At 39.2% G+C, this 17034-nt stretch overlaps 1 protein-coding gene across 1 annotated transcript in view; it reads right to left on the bottom strand.

Moving 5' to 3' along the window:
• SBF2 (SET binding factor 2) overlaps positions 1-17034 on the bottom strand; it is a 489013-nt gene that overhangs the window by 240616 nt on the left and 231363 nt on the right. The window contains exon 6 of the mRNA XM_037728439.1: positions 16895-17000. Within this exon, the coding sequence (XP_037584367.1) occupies positions 16895-17000 (106 nt within the window). The remainder of the gene's footprint in view (positions 1-16894; positions 17001-17034) is intronic.

The raw sequence follows: 17034 nt of genomic DNA, 5'->3' as shown, positions 1-17034 counted from the left end.
AAAAAAAAAAAAAAAGCTACATATCTCCCTCACAATTTGCTCACAAGGAAATTCTCTGTTGACAAAGGACAGAAAAACTCAAAGTCATCCCTGTACTAATGTGAGACAAATGCATATCTGATTTCTTCCTCTGCCCTGTTGTTTCATTAAGCCAGACTAAGTGACTATTCCTCTTTCTCTCACATGTAAATTGCGTATTCAGTAAAAGGCTAATCAGAGACTCAGAAGAGTGCAACCTTTTGTCTCCTATATACCTATGACCTAGAAGCCCCCTCCCCTGCTTTGAGTTGTCCTGCCTTTCCATACCAAACCAATGCACATCTTATGTATATTGACTGGCATCTCATTGTTATAGTAGGTAGCTAGTTAGACATGGGCAGGGAAGGAGAGGACTCCCCTCCCCACTCACCACCAGGCAACCGTCAGGTGATGGTCAGGTGGTTACTAAAATGTCTCTCTAAAATAATTAGTTACAGCTGATGCCAGGGAAAGGCAGTCTTTCAATAGATAGAAACATCTGAAACTGTTGATTAACAGCTTCCTGATAAAATCTCAGGAGCTGGGTAAGTGGGCTCATGCCTGTGCACTAAGAGGCAAAATGGCAGAGTTTAACTGGCATATGATCCTCTAGGAATATTTGGATTGGTAAGGGAAGAACACCTCAAGTGAGCATGCATACAACTCCTGTAAACACACTGCACACGTGACCCCTACCAAGTGCTGACAGGTCTTTGTGCATGCGGAGTGCCCACCTCAAGGGAAGAATCAGGTGAGGAGAGATGCAAGACCCTGGACACATGACAACATATAAAACCTGAGTCAAAGGTCGAACAGTGTTCTTGGTCTCTCAAATCACCTGGTTGGCCCTCTTCCAAGTGTACGTTACTGTCTTTTGTTCCTGCTCTAATGCTTTTAAATAAACTTTTGCTCCTGCTCTAAAACTTGCCTTGGTCTCTCTGCCTTATGCTCCTTGGTCGAATTTTTTCTTCTGAGGAAGCAGAAATTGAGGTTACTGCAGACCCATATGGATTTGCTGCCAGTAAATGCTTTGGTGTTGTGACGTGGATACGTTCCCTAATGTTAACATACTTTGGTGCCACCTGACTCAAATATGCTTTCTCAGTGGTAAGACATCTCTATGCCTCACCTTCTTTGGCTGGAGGTGTTTAACCCCTGTACACAGTTTCGTTTGTTCTTTTCATTCTCTGGATTACTAACCAAACCCCAGAACAATTCTTCTCAGCCACAGTGGCTCTGTTCCCCAAGTTAATCTCTCAGCTCCTGCTGACGGGTAGCTCACAGGGATAGGAAGTCCTTCCCAGGTCAGATCCTTGACCTGAGACACAATGGCTCTCCTAGACAAGAGGCCCAGATATTGCATGGGCCTCCTAGACAAGAGGCCCATGCAATGTCTGGGGTTTCCTCTGCTTTTTCAACTAAAATTAGCTCTTTCCCAAAAACCCACACCATTTATTCTCCTGTTTTTTCTGTGTGAATTCTGAAATGGCCTTGTGCACCCTCGAGACTCCACCTTGAGGCAAGTCTGCCTCTTTTGCTTTCACACTCTGCATGCCATGTAACTGTTATTCATATACCCACAACTCTTACTGAATTTGTGCAGCAGCAAAGACACAGGCTTCCTTGTGGATATCTTGAGACTTATACTAGTTTTCACCCTGCCAACTCAGATGACCCCTGACCCTTCCTCTGTCTGTTGGCACACTGCCAGGACAGACATTAATTGGAACCCCAGTCCGCTCCTGATGACTTACCATATGCATCTTGTTCCTGTTACGCTCCAGGGCTGAGTTTTTCCGGAGGCTTTTGAAGTAGTTTTTCCACTTGCATAGGGCCTCCTGGCCCTTTAAGGACCCACCTACTTGCAGTTTTGAGTTAGCACCCCTTTGGGAGAAGGGGGAAATTCTTCCTTTGCCATTTGTGAGTTTTCATCCCAAGCCCTAAGTCCTCCAGAGGTTACTACTTTATATTAAGAAGGCAAATAAACATTGACCTCTCAAATCCAAGGGCTGCTGTTTTTGCAAGCACATGGAGGCTTTCCATCACTATCCTTCTGGCTTCTTCCCACTTTCTCCCGTAGCTTCCATTTCTCTAATCACTTCCATGCCCTTCTCAATATTCATCAAAATCTTCAAGGCCATAGTTGAAGGGAGGGAAGTTGGGCCCCCTTGCAGCAGTTAGCTGAAAAACAGGCTTCTTGACTACTTAAAAAACAAGGGAAATGGGAGTCTAAGAAAAAGGCTAATCATTTTGGTTATGGAGGCAAGAATACAGGCTGGCCCAAAGCTGTCAGGGCAAGAGACCCACAGGACAGAGTTAAAGGCTGGTTCCATGCTAACAAATTACCATTAGAACAGAGATGAAAGCAAGGTTAGGAGTACATGGTAAGACCAGTTCATTCCGGAACCCCAAGGATGAATAGGAGAGGGCTCTCTGTTCACTCTGGTATCTCCTCTGTGAAAAGAGGATACTGAAATTAAGGGTACATGGTAAGATCGGTTCATTCAAGAACCCTAAGGACGAATAAGGGACGTACTATTCAAGATAATAGGAAGAGGAGACGCCTTCTTTTTTCTTCTCGTCTGTTCTCTCTTCATAGATGGGTAATTGAATCTTCATACCACGACCCTCAGATGCATTCTCAAGAACTGGAAAAAGTTTGATCCCAAAACTCCAAAAAGGAAAAGGCTAATATTTTTCTGTAATACAACCTGAGTTGAATACAAGCTCCGGGATCAGGAATCTTAGCCGGAAAACCTAAATTTTAATATGATCTATCAGCTAGATTTACTCTGCCGCCAGCAGGGAATATGGACAGAAATCCCCTATGTACAGGCCTTCACGGCCCTATGAAACAACCCAGACCTTTGCTGGGCTTGTAAAATGGATCTAGTGATGATAGCTGCCATAGTCAGGCAGCCCCCTCTGGTTGGTCTGGGACATCTCTTATTGGGTTTATCCTGATCTCAAGCACCAGAGGAACCAAAGACGAAGGTTAGCTCAAACCCCACTGCCCCTTCTACCTCATTATATTCAAGTCTCCCAGGCCTAGAGCTACACCTTATCCAGGGCTACACTCTGGACACCACCCACCCTAGGTTATACCACCTTCAAGAGGTCAGCAGCTCTAGAGAACCCACTAGAGTCCAGACTCCATTCACTATGTAAGGCCTGAGCCAAATTAAAACAGAACTAGGGGAGTCTGTGGAGGACCCTGGCAAATATATCAAAGGATTCTGTAAACTTGGCTTAACATCTGAACTCATTTGGGGGAATTTCTCAGTCATACTAGGGCAGATTCTGTCTAAGACAGAAAGTAATTCCATTATGGAGGTGGCCCAACAATTTGCAAATGCAATGCTTATGACTGACCCTGGTGGCTACCCTGTAGGAGCCATCACAGTTCCCCTGGCTGACTCCAATTGGGATTACAATACCCCAGGGGATAAATGGGGAAGAAACTGCATGTTCCTCTGTCTGGCATAAGGGATAAAAGCTAGCAGAACAAAGGCTGCTAACTATAATAAATTGGCCTTAATAGATCAAGGCCCTCTTGAAAACCCCATCACTTTCCTAGAGAGGCTATATGAGGTCCCAGTGAAACATACTAACCTAGACTCAGACACTAAAGGACTGTTTCCTAACTTAGGCAGCCCGAGATATTCACAGGAAACTCCAAAAGCTAGCATTGGACCCCAATACCCCTATATATGACATTCTCAAAACAGTTTCCTTGGTCTTTTACAACTGGGACAAGGAGGAAGAAGAAAGGGCTCAGGAAAAGGAGAGGCAAAAGGAAAACTGGTAGCTCCAACTACTGGCTGCCTTACAAATCCACCAGCTCCCTCCAATTTGCCCTGGGAGTATCTTCCCAAATAACTGTCATTGGTGTGAGAAGCCAGGCCACTGGAAGGTCAGCTGCGTCAATGGGACAGATGGGAAAAATCCTTGCATGGCTTGCCCCCTCTACCACAAGCCTGGCCACTGGAAACAGGACTGCCCTGAGGGTCGGAGGGCTCCTGGGAGAGAATCCCAATCCTTGATGGCCTTGAGCTGAAGGGGGCCTACACTTCAGCTGGCTCCTAGATCAAACATCACTATTTCAAGGACAGAGCCAAGGAATGCTTTGGATGTGGCAGGTAGAACTGTAAGTTTTCTTTTGGACACTGGAGCGGACCACTCAATGCTTACCTCTTTTCTTGGGCAATCATCCTCCAAATCCTGCCAGATAATGGGAATAAACATGGTGCCCATAACCAGGAGGTTTACTCCTCCGTTGTGCTCCCTTATCTGGGGTAACTGTCTTTTCTCACTTGTTTTTAGTGATGCTAGATTGTCCTATACCCTTTTGGGCAGAGATATTTTATTTAGACTAGGGGCTCAGGTATTCTTTCCTCTAGGGTAGACATCCCCTTTTCCAAATGCAATCTTATGCCTCAAGGAAACCACATACAAGGATAAACTGCCCATGGACTGTTCCATTAATTTAGAGGTCTGAGTATGTTCCTATTGTCTTATATAACATTTAAATATGTTACAATTGTAGAAATGGTTATAATTATTGCTTTCTATATTTCTATGCTTCTTTAAAAATTAAAAGAATAAAAAAATACACATATAGTCTTTTATGTTTACCCTCAGATTTGCCATTTCTAGTGTTACTTGTCTGTATGAAATTGAGTTATTAACTGATCTATTTTTCCTTCAGTCTGAAGGATTTCCTTTTGTATTTTTTTTGTTGTTGTTGTTGTCGTTTTTTTTTTTTTTTTTTTTTTCACTCTATCACCAGGCTGGAGTGTAGTGGTGCTATCTTGGCTCACTGCAACCTCTGCCCCCCAGGTTTAAAGGATCCTTCCACCTTAACCTCTCAAGTAGCTGGGACCATACGTTTATGCCACCAAATCTGGATAATTTTTGTATTTTTTTTGTAAGGATGGAGTTTCACCATGCTTCTCAAATGTGCTGTTTAAAGCTCAGCTAATTAATTTTTTTGTTTCAGTTATTTATTTATTTTGAGAAAGGGTTTAACTCTGTTGCTCAAGCTGGAGTGCAGTGGTATAATCACAGCTCACTGCCGCCCTGGTCTTCTGGGCTCAAGCGATCCTCCTATCTCAGCTTCCTGCATAGCTAAGACTACAGGGGTGCACCACCACACCTGGCTAATTTTTTATTTTGTAGAGATGGTGTCTTACTATGCTTCTCAGGGTGGTCCTGAGCTCCTGGGCTTAAGATATCCTCCTGTCTCAGCCTCCCAAAGCGCTGGGATTACAGGTATGAGCTACAATGCCTGGCCTGTTTCAGTTATTGTACTTTTCAATCTATAATGTCTATTTGGTTCTTTTTCAGTTTTTACCTCACTACTGAGATTGCCTAGGTGTTTAGTCACTCTCACTATATTTTGTCTTATTTCTTTCAATATGGCTACTGTTAATTCTTTTAGCATATTTATAATAGCTGATTTAAGGTCCTTATCTGCTAAATCCAGTATATGGGCTCACTCAAAGTCAGTCAATGCTATTATTTTCCCCCTGACTATGGGTTACACATTACTGTTTCTTTGAATGCCTCTCACTTCTGGTAAAAATTGGACATTATAAATAATATACTGCATTAAATTTGAATTATATTTTTTTCCTGAAAGCTTTTTTTTTGGGGGGGTGGGAGGGTGGTCACTGCTTTAAGCTGCAAAATCTGCTTAACTTGTGATGTTGGGCTGCTGATGTCTGGTTTGTTTAAAAATTTTTATTTTTATTGTTTAGCTTGGCTTTCTAGGTATAGCCCAAGTGTTTGCTTTGTTCACTTGGTCAGCCCATATTTTGGGCAGAGGTTGTGCTCAAATACCTTGAGCCAGTAAAGCTTCTATGAACTGCTGATCAGTTTTGCTGAGTTTTCTTGGGTCTTCCTGTATATGCGCATAGGTTCCCAGGCAGCCAGGGATGTATAGAGACATCGTCTAGTGCTTCTAAGACCTTCTCCTTTCCATAATTTCTCTGTTAAATTTCTGGCTAATGTTCTACCAGCTCCAACTATGACTGTAATTCAGACAGGCATTTAATGTTTTTCTCTTTTCATCTCCTACTGGGTTCAATACTTTTACTGATAATGATGCCATGTTTAACTCTCCACCCCAAATAAATTCCACTCCATCTGGCAGCAAAGCTGGCTTTCTACCCAGCCCTACTCTACAATTACCACTCTCACGGACAAAGCTGGGATGTAGGGGCAAGGCAGACAACCACCAGGTAAGAATGCTGCAGAATCCTGCTGTTTTTACACAAGGTTCTAGCATGAATATATGTTTCTAAATTGGTCATTTGCTTTTGGTCAATTTCCAGAGCCCTGAAACAGTTCTATTCAACAATTTTGTCGAGTTTTATACTGGTTCTTTGGAGGAAAGGATTTGCTAAACTTTTCAGATTGTCTTTGGTGATGTTAATTTTGTTCTCCCAAATTTTGGCCAATGCTGTTCAATTTATCCAATGAATACTTACTATCTTTCCTGCAACTAAAAAGCAACCTGTAGCAAGACACATAAAGTCCATGTAAATATCTCATCCCTCACCAAAATGCCTGGCTAGATTTAGCATCTACTGATGATTTCTGCCTGAATACCATTCCAGTTAGAATGGCAATCACTGGAAAAATCAGGAAACCACAGAAGCTGGAGAGGATGTGGAGAAATAGGAACACATTTCCACTGCTGGTGAGAGCATAAATTAATTCAACCATTGTGGAAGATACTGTGGTGATTCCTCAAGGATCTAGAAATAGAAATAACATTTGACCCAGCAATCCCATTACTGGGTATATACCCAAAGGATTATAAATTAGTATATTATAAATCATATATTATAAAGACACATGCACACGTATTTTATTGTGGCACTGTTCACAATAGCGAAAACCTGGAACCAACCCAAATGGCCATCAATGATAGACTGGATAAAGAAAATGTGGCACATATACACCATGGAATACTATGCAGCCATAAAAAAGGATGCATTTATGTCCTTTGCAGGGACATGGATGAAGCTGGAAACCATCATTCTCAGCAAACTGACACAAGAACAGAAAACCAAACAGTGCACGTTTTCACTCATTTAACAATGAGAACACATGGACACAGGGAGAGGAACATCACACACCAGTGCCTGTCAGGGGTTGGGGGGCTAAGGGAGGGATAGCTGGGGGTGGAGGGATAGGGGAGGGATAGCATTAGGAGAAATATCAAATGTGGATGATGGGGGTGATGGATGCAGCAAACCACCATGGCACGTGTATACCTATGTAACAAACCTATATGTTCTTCACATGTACCCCAGAACTTAAAGTATAATAAATAAATAAAAGAAAAAGATCCTTAGGCCTCTGAAGGTAAGCACATGGTAAATGTGGTAAGCAGTTTCTTCAGAAAAGTGCTCCAGAATGGACTAGCAAGGAGATTTAACTTGCTTCAAAACTCCAAAGAACATAGCCCATATTCAACTGTCAAAAAATAATTAATCATAGATATAGTAAAATAGGGCATAACATGCCATTATTAGTAATAAACTCTTGTGTACTCAAATTTGCACACTATCATTTTATGATAGTAGGAGAGAAAATATATTTTCTTTAAATATTTTTAACCCTTGTAAGTTTGTTGTTGGGACAGACCCTTATGACAAAAGACAGATTAACATGAGAAAAATAAGCCAGCTTCCTTCAAAGTCATACATTGAAAAAAAGGACTTCATTTTTTCCCCTTATAAGTGAGAATAAGACTAAAACAAGTAATAATGCTGTATGAATAAGCTGAGAAAACTAAGTGAAGACAGAAACATGAGCCAAGGCCCTAGGTGTTGATCATTTAAGGAAAAAGGACAAAAATCATTCTATAATTGATGCATTAATTGGGTGGTTCAACAATTTATCAATCAGTATTTTCTTTTTTAAGAAAGTATTTCTACTCATCCTAAGCCTTCATTTTTACCTCTGGCATCTTTTCATCTTTATGTTTTAGGAATGTAAGTTATTTTTAATGCTCCTACAAATGTTCTTATTGTTATAGCAGGTATTCAGGCAGACATGAGCAGAGCAGGAGAACCCCTTCTCCTGCCCAAATCCAACCAGGAACGTCAGGCAACCATCAGGTGATGGTCAGGCAGTAGTTAAACTGTCTTTCTAAAATAATAATTAGTCACAGTGGTGCTAGGGAAAGGCAGTTTCCTAGTAGACAGAAACATCTAAAATTGATGATCAGCGGCTTCCTGATAGGAGCTCAGGAATTTGGTGAGTGGGCTCACAAAAGCGCAGTAAGAGGCAAAATGGCAGCGTTTAACTGCTATATGACCTTCCTCTAGGAACACTGGACTGGTAAAGGAAAAATGCCTCAAGTGAGCATGTGTACAACTCCAGTAAACATACTGCATGTGAAGCACCTCCCAGATGCTAGCAGGTCACTGTGCATCTGCAGAGCCCACAAGGGAAGAATCAGGGGAGGAGAAATGCAACTGCCTGGAAGCATGCCGACCTATAAAACCCCAAGTCAAAAGGTCAAACTCTGCACTTGCTCTCTCAAGTTGCCTGCTTGGCCAATTCCAAGTGTACTTTGCTTCCTTTTATTCTAGCTCTAAAGCTTTTTAATAAACTTTCACTCCTGCTCTAAAACTTGCCTCTGTCTCTTACTCGGCCTTATGCCCCTTGGCTGAATTCTTTCTTCTGAGGAGGCAAGAATTGTTGCTGGAGACCTCTATGCATTTGCTGCCAGTAACATTATCACTTCGAAAATAATCACATAGTATTACAGACAGAAGTTTTCCAGGGAAAGACAAAAGTGAGACTACCAAAGGTTTTCCATTAAAACATTTTAAAACTAAAATAACTTTCTAAATAGCAAGGAACGGCAAGAGTCAACATTTTAATAACTTTTATGTACAAAGTAAAAATAACATTTGTTAAGATAAGCTGAACAAAAACTTTAAGAACTTTAAAAAAATCCCTATTTAGTATCAGAGAGATTCAATGGAGATATACTGACCCACTAATAAAAACTGGCCGAAGTTAAATATGGACAAGCAAAAATAAAGTATGCATATAAAAAGGTACAAACATAAGTGATATGCAAGATTAATGTGGTTTAACTATGGAAACAGAGTGTTGATAACTGATGACCCAGGATCATTTTAGTCAGTTTTCAGAAATGTCCGTTAAACTATGAAAACTGGAGGATACATATCCTAAAGCTAGTACATGTGTTAGTAAAATCCAAATTACAGATGAACAGACACAACAAAAGATGTCAAGAGCATTTACAAGACTATTTGGGGCAGGGAGGGAAATCCAAATTTAAACAGGTATGGATTGGATTAAAATATCAAAGGGTCTATAAAAACCAGTTCCTATAAAATCCCAGCATTGCTAATGCACTTAAGACACGAATCTTCAGATAAACAAAAACAGTTCACATAGACTGCAAAATGAAAAAAACAAATAAAAAAGACAGTAAGCAAGAGATGAAGGCAATTAACAGGAAATTGTAGAGTGCACTTAGAATAGCAGAGTCCATATAATTATTTCAGAAAAACACAGAGACCTTTTAAACTGTGAAAAACAAATTCATTATCATAACAATTCTTAGAGAGAAGAACAAAGGAAATGCTATCATTACATTTAGACCTTTCACAGGAAAACTAGTCAAGGCTACAAAAGGATCTTATAGTCTTATCTGCTTCCTGTCTGTGCTTTGTAAAATCCGCTACCACCACTACCCCCAATCCAGCTTGTGAACTCTGATAATGGCCGAATATTGGCCTTTGACAAAGTCCAAACAAAATGACTGGTGATAAGAGAATGCCTCTACACAGAATTATCACCACCATACGCTTTGGAAATGACAACTCTGCACACTGCACTGCATCCTTCTTTCTGCTTTCCTTCCTTATCTTTTCCCTATTCTTTCCCGGAAAAAAGTGAATTTACAACACGCAAGCAAAAGATAATGAAGCTGAAAATACTAGAGAGTAAAATAAAATAACAAAATTTGATCTTCAAATGACCATTAATTATGTATTCCAGCATACTTCACCAGTACACAGAAAAATCTTCTACAATACGATTACCACTTCTTCATAGCTAGTTCCTTCTTTCATTTATTCGATAAACATTGATACCCTTTGTACCTGAGGCACTATGCCAGATATAGAGTACAGAAGAATAACAAGACATGTAAGTTTTAGGAAAAACTTCTTATAAGCAAACAGGGAAAAAAGCATAGGACAGAATTTCTTTAACATACCTGAAATATTCTGGAACCAATACACATCAGCCTGGACTGCCTACCTGTATGTGGACTTCTTATTAAGTGAGAAGGATAAAATCTGTACTTTGCCTAAATACATATTTTTAAGGTTTTTAAAAAATATATTAGGTATGCACATAAAGGACATAAATAATTTTACAAGTTTAAAAAATCTTTTTATCATAAAACACTGATATAGAAAACCACACAAATCAAATATACGGCTTAATATAGTATCTTAAAAATACCACTCACATCAAGAAAGAGAACTTTGCCAGCAACCTTAAAAGCCCTCAGAAGCCCCTTTTCTGTGCCCGTCAATCATAATCTCCTCTCTACTGCCAAGAGTAACCATGTTGACTTTTATTTAATGTTATCCACTTTCCTGATTTTTTCTATGGGCAGTTTTTATCAGCCAAAAGTACATCCCTAGACACTATAGTTTAGTCTCACTCTATAAAAAAGTTGGATGTCTTTTATTTATTTATTTTTTATTATAATTTAAGTTCTGAGATACATGTGCAGAACGTGCAGATTTGTTACATAGGTATACATGTGCCATGCTGATTTGCTGCACCCATCAACTGGTCATCTACATTAGGTATTTCCGTTAATGCTATCTATCCCTCCCATAGCTCCACACCCCTCAACAGGCCCCAGTGTGTGATTTTCCCCTCCCTGTGTCCATGTATTCTCATTGTTCAACTCCCACTTATGAGTGAGAACATATAGTGTTTGGTTTCCTGTTCCTGTGTTTGTCTGCTGAGAAGGATAGTTTTTTGCTTCATCCATGTCCCTGCAATGATATAAACTCATCCCTTTTTATGGCTGCATAGTATTCCATGGTGTATACATGCCACATTTTCTTTAAAAAGTTGGGTGTCTTTTAAATCTCTTTCAATCTAGAGGTTCCTCTTTCATTCTTCTCCTTTCCTTATAATTTGTTAAAGAACATGGGACATTTGACTAAGAGAATTTCCAACAGCCTGGATTTTGGTAATTACAATCTCCTGGTACAGTTTAATGTATTCCTCTATTTTCTACATTTTCTAGGTTCAGACTCAGGTTTAATCCCTCTGGCAAAACAAGTAGCGTTTGGTAAGGACAGGCACATAATACTTGCTTGTTTTTCTTTTTGTGGTAACAGCTGTTGATAGGTTAGATCTTGGCTGGTTGAGGATTGCAAAATGATATATTTCTACAATTTCTTTTACATTTATTAATTAGAAGACTTTTTTTTTAAAAAAAAAGATAATTCCCCTCAACTACTACTGGTTATCACGATTTTTTTCTTTATTAATAAGTTTTCAAAATAAATTGTTCTTTATCATATTCTGAGGTAGGGTACAATTCCTTTTTAATATTATGAATTCATGGATCTTAAAATATTTGCTGGGTTTCAACCAACTGCAATTATTGTAATTTTTGAAGCTCATATTCTATCATCTTAGATCAGTTGTGCGCCTCTTCAAGATGGCTCCTGAGTTTTTTTAACAAGGCTCTACCAGTAATGTTTTTTCTTTACTCAGAAATAATTCTCGTACCATAAAGTCACCATTGTAAAGTACACAATTCAGTGGTTTTTAGTGTAGTCACACGGTTGTGAAAGCATCATTACTATCCAATTGTAGAACAATTTCATTTCTCAATAGAAACTCCACACCCATTGGCAGTTACTTCTCATGGTTCCATCCCTCAAGCCCTCATAATCACTAATCTGCATTGTCTCTATGTGTTTGCCTATTCTGGACATTCCACATAAACAGAATCAGAGAATATATGGTTTTTGTGTCTGGTTTCTTTCACTTTGCATGTTTTCAAGATTCACCCAAGTTGTAGCATGTATTGATATGTCATTCCATTTTATGGCTGAGTAATTTTCCATTGTGTAGATATAATACAATTTGTTTATCCATTCATCAGCTCTGACAGACATTTGGATTGTTTCCACTTTTTGACTTTCATAATGCTGCTATGAACGTTTGTGTACAAGTTTTGGTGTGAGTATGTTTTTCATTTCTTTAAGAATCTGATACGTGTTGACATATGTACATACTTATAAAACCATCACCACAATCAAGTCTGTATATACAAGTATCACCCAGAAAGTTTCCTTATGTCCCTTTGTAATCTTGCTCTTCCTATCCACAAAGCAATCAGTCACCTGTTTCCCTCACCACAGATTAGACTACATTTTTTAGAACTTTAGAGAAACCAAATAATACCATATATAATTTTTCTGACATTTTTCATTCAAAATAATTATTTTCAGGTTAATCTATGCTGTGTGGATCAGCCATTCATTTTTCATATAGCTCAGTAGCACTGCATTGTATGAATATACCACAGATGCTTTATCTACTTCCATAATCAATTATCCCTTACCACTAGTGGACACTGAGTTTGTCTCTAGTTTTTCACTACCATAAATAAAATGGCTATGATATTCACATACAGATATTTTTATGAAAATTTTTAAGCTTTTTAAAAATAGTCAAGCCATGTTCCAAGATAGTGGTACCATTTCATATTCCTATTCGCCATGAATAAGAGGTCTAATTCATTCACATCTTCACCAGTACTCAGGGAAGCACTCTGAAGTCTCAACACAAAATGCTCGTCCCTCTTCTCGCCAAGGGATAAGCCTCAAGTTGTGTGACATTTTTCAGTCACGACAAGCTGTGCAGGTCACAGCAAGCATCTCCCCAAACTCCTTTGTTCTCAGCCACCCCAGATATCCAAACTATGTAAGCTCCTGCTTGTGTTTCCAATGAGGCAACACAGAAACAAGTCCCTTAAGCAGCCTGGCTCAACAGCCAGAATTCCGGATCCAACCTCCACTATTCCCTCCTCCCTACATCCCCAAGCCTGAGAGAGTTGAGGAAGGGACTGATACAGGTAATATAAAATTGCTCTATTTACTCATTTCAATGCTGCTGTTTTCTGCTTTGGGCAAGTCTGAGGTACTATAATTTCTTAACTAGATTTTGGAATTGTCATGTAAGGATTTTTGTCAGTATATCTTTGTTAAATCAGTGTTTCTGTCAGGGAGGGAGGGCTGGAATTTCCAAATCCTCTATCTGGTTAATGTAACTCCAAAAATTCTCAGTCTTGACTATTTATTTCCTTCACTATTTTAAACAGTTATTTTAATAACTGCATCTGATAACTCTATTTGCAAGAGCCCCTGTGGGTCTTTTATATTGTCTCTGGCTTCTTTTGCATTCCTTTCATATAGTTTTGGTCCTTACATTCCAGGTTATTTTTTATTGAGTACAGGGCAGGTATATAAAAATTTATAGACAACTTGAAGATCTAGAATGGAGTTATCTTGTTTCAGAGAGGATATACTTTTACTTCTATGAGATGGATAGACAGCAGCATCAAGGATTACCTTAATCCAACTCAAGAAACTGAAATGATTTCAAGTTGTATTGTAGTTCCCAAGGGAGGCAATCTACTTCTGATTTACCCACTCCTAGGCTGTGACCTTTTATGGTCTCAACCCAAATTATGACAGTTTCATAAAGGAATCTACCTTGGTAAAACCTGAATTCCAATTTTCCCTCTTCCCCGTAAAATGTCAATAGTACTGATCAGCTTCTCAGTCATTTCCTCCAAAATCAACAAGTGCTCTTAGGAAAAAAAGGACCTAGATGTCTGGCTCACTTCATTTTCTCCTGGATCATAGCTTGACTATTATTTACTGCCTCTGATGCCTTCAAGCAGATGCTATTTTTATTTTATTTATTTTTAGACAGGGTTTTACTCTGTCATCTAAGCTGGAGTGCAGTGGCATGAGCTCAGCTCACTACAACCTCTGCTCCCGGGTTAAAGCAATTCTCGTGCTTCAGCCTCCAGAGTAGGTGGGACTACATGCACCCACCACCATCCCTGGCTAATTGTTTCTATTTTTAGTAGAGACGGGGTTTTAGCACATTGGCCAGGCTGGTCTTGAACAGCGGGTTCAAGTGATCCCCCTGCCTTAACCTCCCAAAGTACAGGAATTGCAGGCGTGAGCCACTGTGCCTGGTCTAGCAGATGTTGTTTACATTTGTATATCTTTTCAAGTTGTCATTGTTAAGATGGTTAATCTGAATTACACAAGCCACCATTACTGGAAGAGAGGTTCAGGCTTTACAAATGTATACTTTATCTACAATAGTTTCCCTACCCCCCAGTGGGAATGCTAATGGCATTGAAGGTAAAAATTCTTCTAAACATCGCACAAATTACAGGATGTTTAATATCCCTGGTCCTTGACACTAAATGCCGGTTACAACCTCCTCCTCTCCTCCCCCCTCACAACTCATTGTAAAACTAAGACCATAAGAGTTTTATAAGATACTCATTAAGTTCAAGAAAAATGGTAGCATTTGGAAATGTGAAATAATTTCATTTGTCATATTCTGTCATTCCTCTTCATAGCAAACCTCTGCTTTGATTGAGGTTTAGAGGTACACAGCACTTTTTAAAGTAAAAACATCAGGTGAATGGTGCTTGGCTAAAAACAATTAAGCCAAGGGTTAGCAGGGACCATGGACAAGCTGCAGGTAGTCATGAATCTACTAAATTTACTTCCAGGCTGGGCGCAGTGGCTTATGCCTGTAATTCCAGAACTTTGGGAGGCCAAAGTAGGAGGACTGCTTGAGCCCAGGAATTTGAGAACAGCCTGGACAACATGAAAAGACCCTGTCTCTATAAAATTAAAAAAAATTAGCTGGGCATGGTTGCACGTGCCTATCATCCTGGCTACTTGAGAGGCTAAGGAGGGAAGATTGCTTGAGCCCAGGAGGTTGGGGGCTGTAGTAAGCTGTGTTCAATGCCACCGTGTTCCAGCCTGGGTGACGACTAAGACCCTGTCTCCAAAAAAATTTTTTTTTGATTTCCAAAACTTTGTGGAGGAAGAATGTAATCAACAGACATTTTTTGGAGAAGTGCCACCAGAAAGGGATTATGTAGTTCACATTAAACAGATATAAGTTAAATATCTACTTAATATGGAATTGGTTAATTAAATAAAAAGCTTTAAATATATTAAGGCTTAACTATGATGACTTAATGAGTAAAAACTTGCACTAGTAGAGAAGGGAGATGTAATTTTTTTAACTGACAAAAACTATACATTTACAATGTACAACGTGATGTTTTGAAATATGTATACATTCTAGATAGGCTAACTTGAGCTAATTAACATATGCATTACTTCACATACTTTTTTTGCAGTAAGAACACTTAAAATACACTCTGAATGATTTTCAAGTATACAATACATGGCTATTAACCATGTTGCATAGTAGATATCTTGAACTTATTTCTAATTGAAATTTTGTATCCTTTGACCAAAGGGAGATATTATTTTAGAGTTGGATCTCCTGAGAGGAGGCAAATGTAACTGGAAAGAATTACTTTGAAAATGATATCACTATTCATTTTAATTCAGATACTAGAAGACTCTATTGATATTTATACTAATCTCCTCTAAGGCTTTCTAACTTTCACTGATTGAAGTTAAAGCAGAAGACTATGGATGGGGACAATGATGAAAAGAGTTGTAAGTTACAGAGCTGAGCTAAGAGCAAAATTCAACAAGAGACAGGAGGGAAGCAAGAGGGCAGAATTTTTGTGCAAGGAATTAAGAATTCCATGAACAGGCAGAGTATGGACCTTAGGGAAGGGAACATTTCAGCAAAACTAGAAAAAGACAAACCCAGATGGAGAACAATGACAAAGGCTGAATCAGAGTGGGACACTTGTAGGCAGGTATATATAAAGGACAAGTGAGAGGTAATGTAAATGGAGCAGCCATTGGTCTGAAACAGTCTCATTTTTAAGTTACATTTTTCTTAATGTAAAAGCTGTCCAATGTACAGTGGACACTTTCTAGAATCCTCTCAATCTTTCATCCTAGCCCCTGCTGAATAATTGGTGATAAAGTCCTCATACAGATGGTGGGATGACAAGGATGAGACTCATAGTCCCATCTGACAAGTCCCATAGATGAACTTCTTTCCACAAAAGAAGTTCATCTAAGGAAAAGCAAAATATACCATCTATTCATCTTTTAGCATAAAGAAAATATGTCCACTTTCCTTTTTTCTGTGTTAGAGTACAATGGCACCATTATAGCTCACTGCAGTCTTTAATTCTTGGGCTCAAGTGATACTGTTGCCTCAGCCTCCCTGGTTGTTGAGACTACAGGTGTGCATCAACATGCCTAACTAATGTTTAAAAAATTTTTTGTAGATATGAGGTCTCACTATGTTGTCCAGGTTGGTCTCAAACTTCTGGGCTCAAACAATCCTCCTGCCTCAGCCTCCCCAAGTACTGGAATTACAGGCGTGAACTACCACACCCATTCCAACCACTTTCTAAAAGTCTAATTGACCTAAGAAAAAAAGGGGCCTGGGTTAACATTTTTAAAAAGAATGAACACTAGGTAAGATTAGGACATACAAAATTATGTATGCTATATATAAAATATTTAATGATTTAAAAAATATTTTCTTGATTCATGTGAGGTGATGTCGACTTAAAATAAATCCTTTAATCATAGGCTTCTACAAGATGACATTGAAAATGGGAAAAAAGACATACCCAATTGCTGGAACAGGAGAGCCACACTAGTGCCTGTGACAGGAAGACTATCATGTAAAGGAGTCTGGATCAGCTGTCTATCTCCTGCACCCAAAGAAAACAGCTTCTGCAGAATGGGAGAAACACACACACACACACAC

Source organism: Cebus imitator, unplaced genomic scaffold (genome assembly GCF_001604975.1).
Source record: "Cebus imitator isolate Cc_AM_T3 unplaced genomic scaffold, Cebus_imitator-1.0 Scaffold265, whole genome shotgun sequence".
In the NCBI taxonomy this organism is placed as follows: Eukaryota; Metazoa; Chordata; class Mammalia; order Primates; family Cebidae; genus Cebus; species Cebus imitator.
This window is presented reverse-complemented; position numbering and strand designations above follow the sequence as displayed.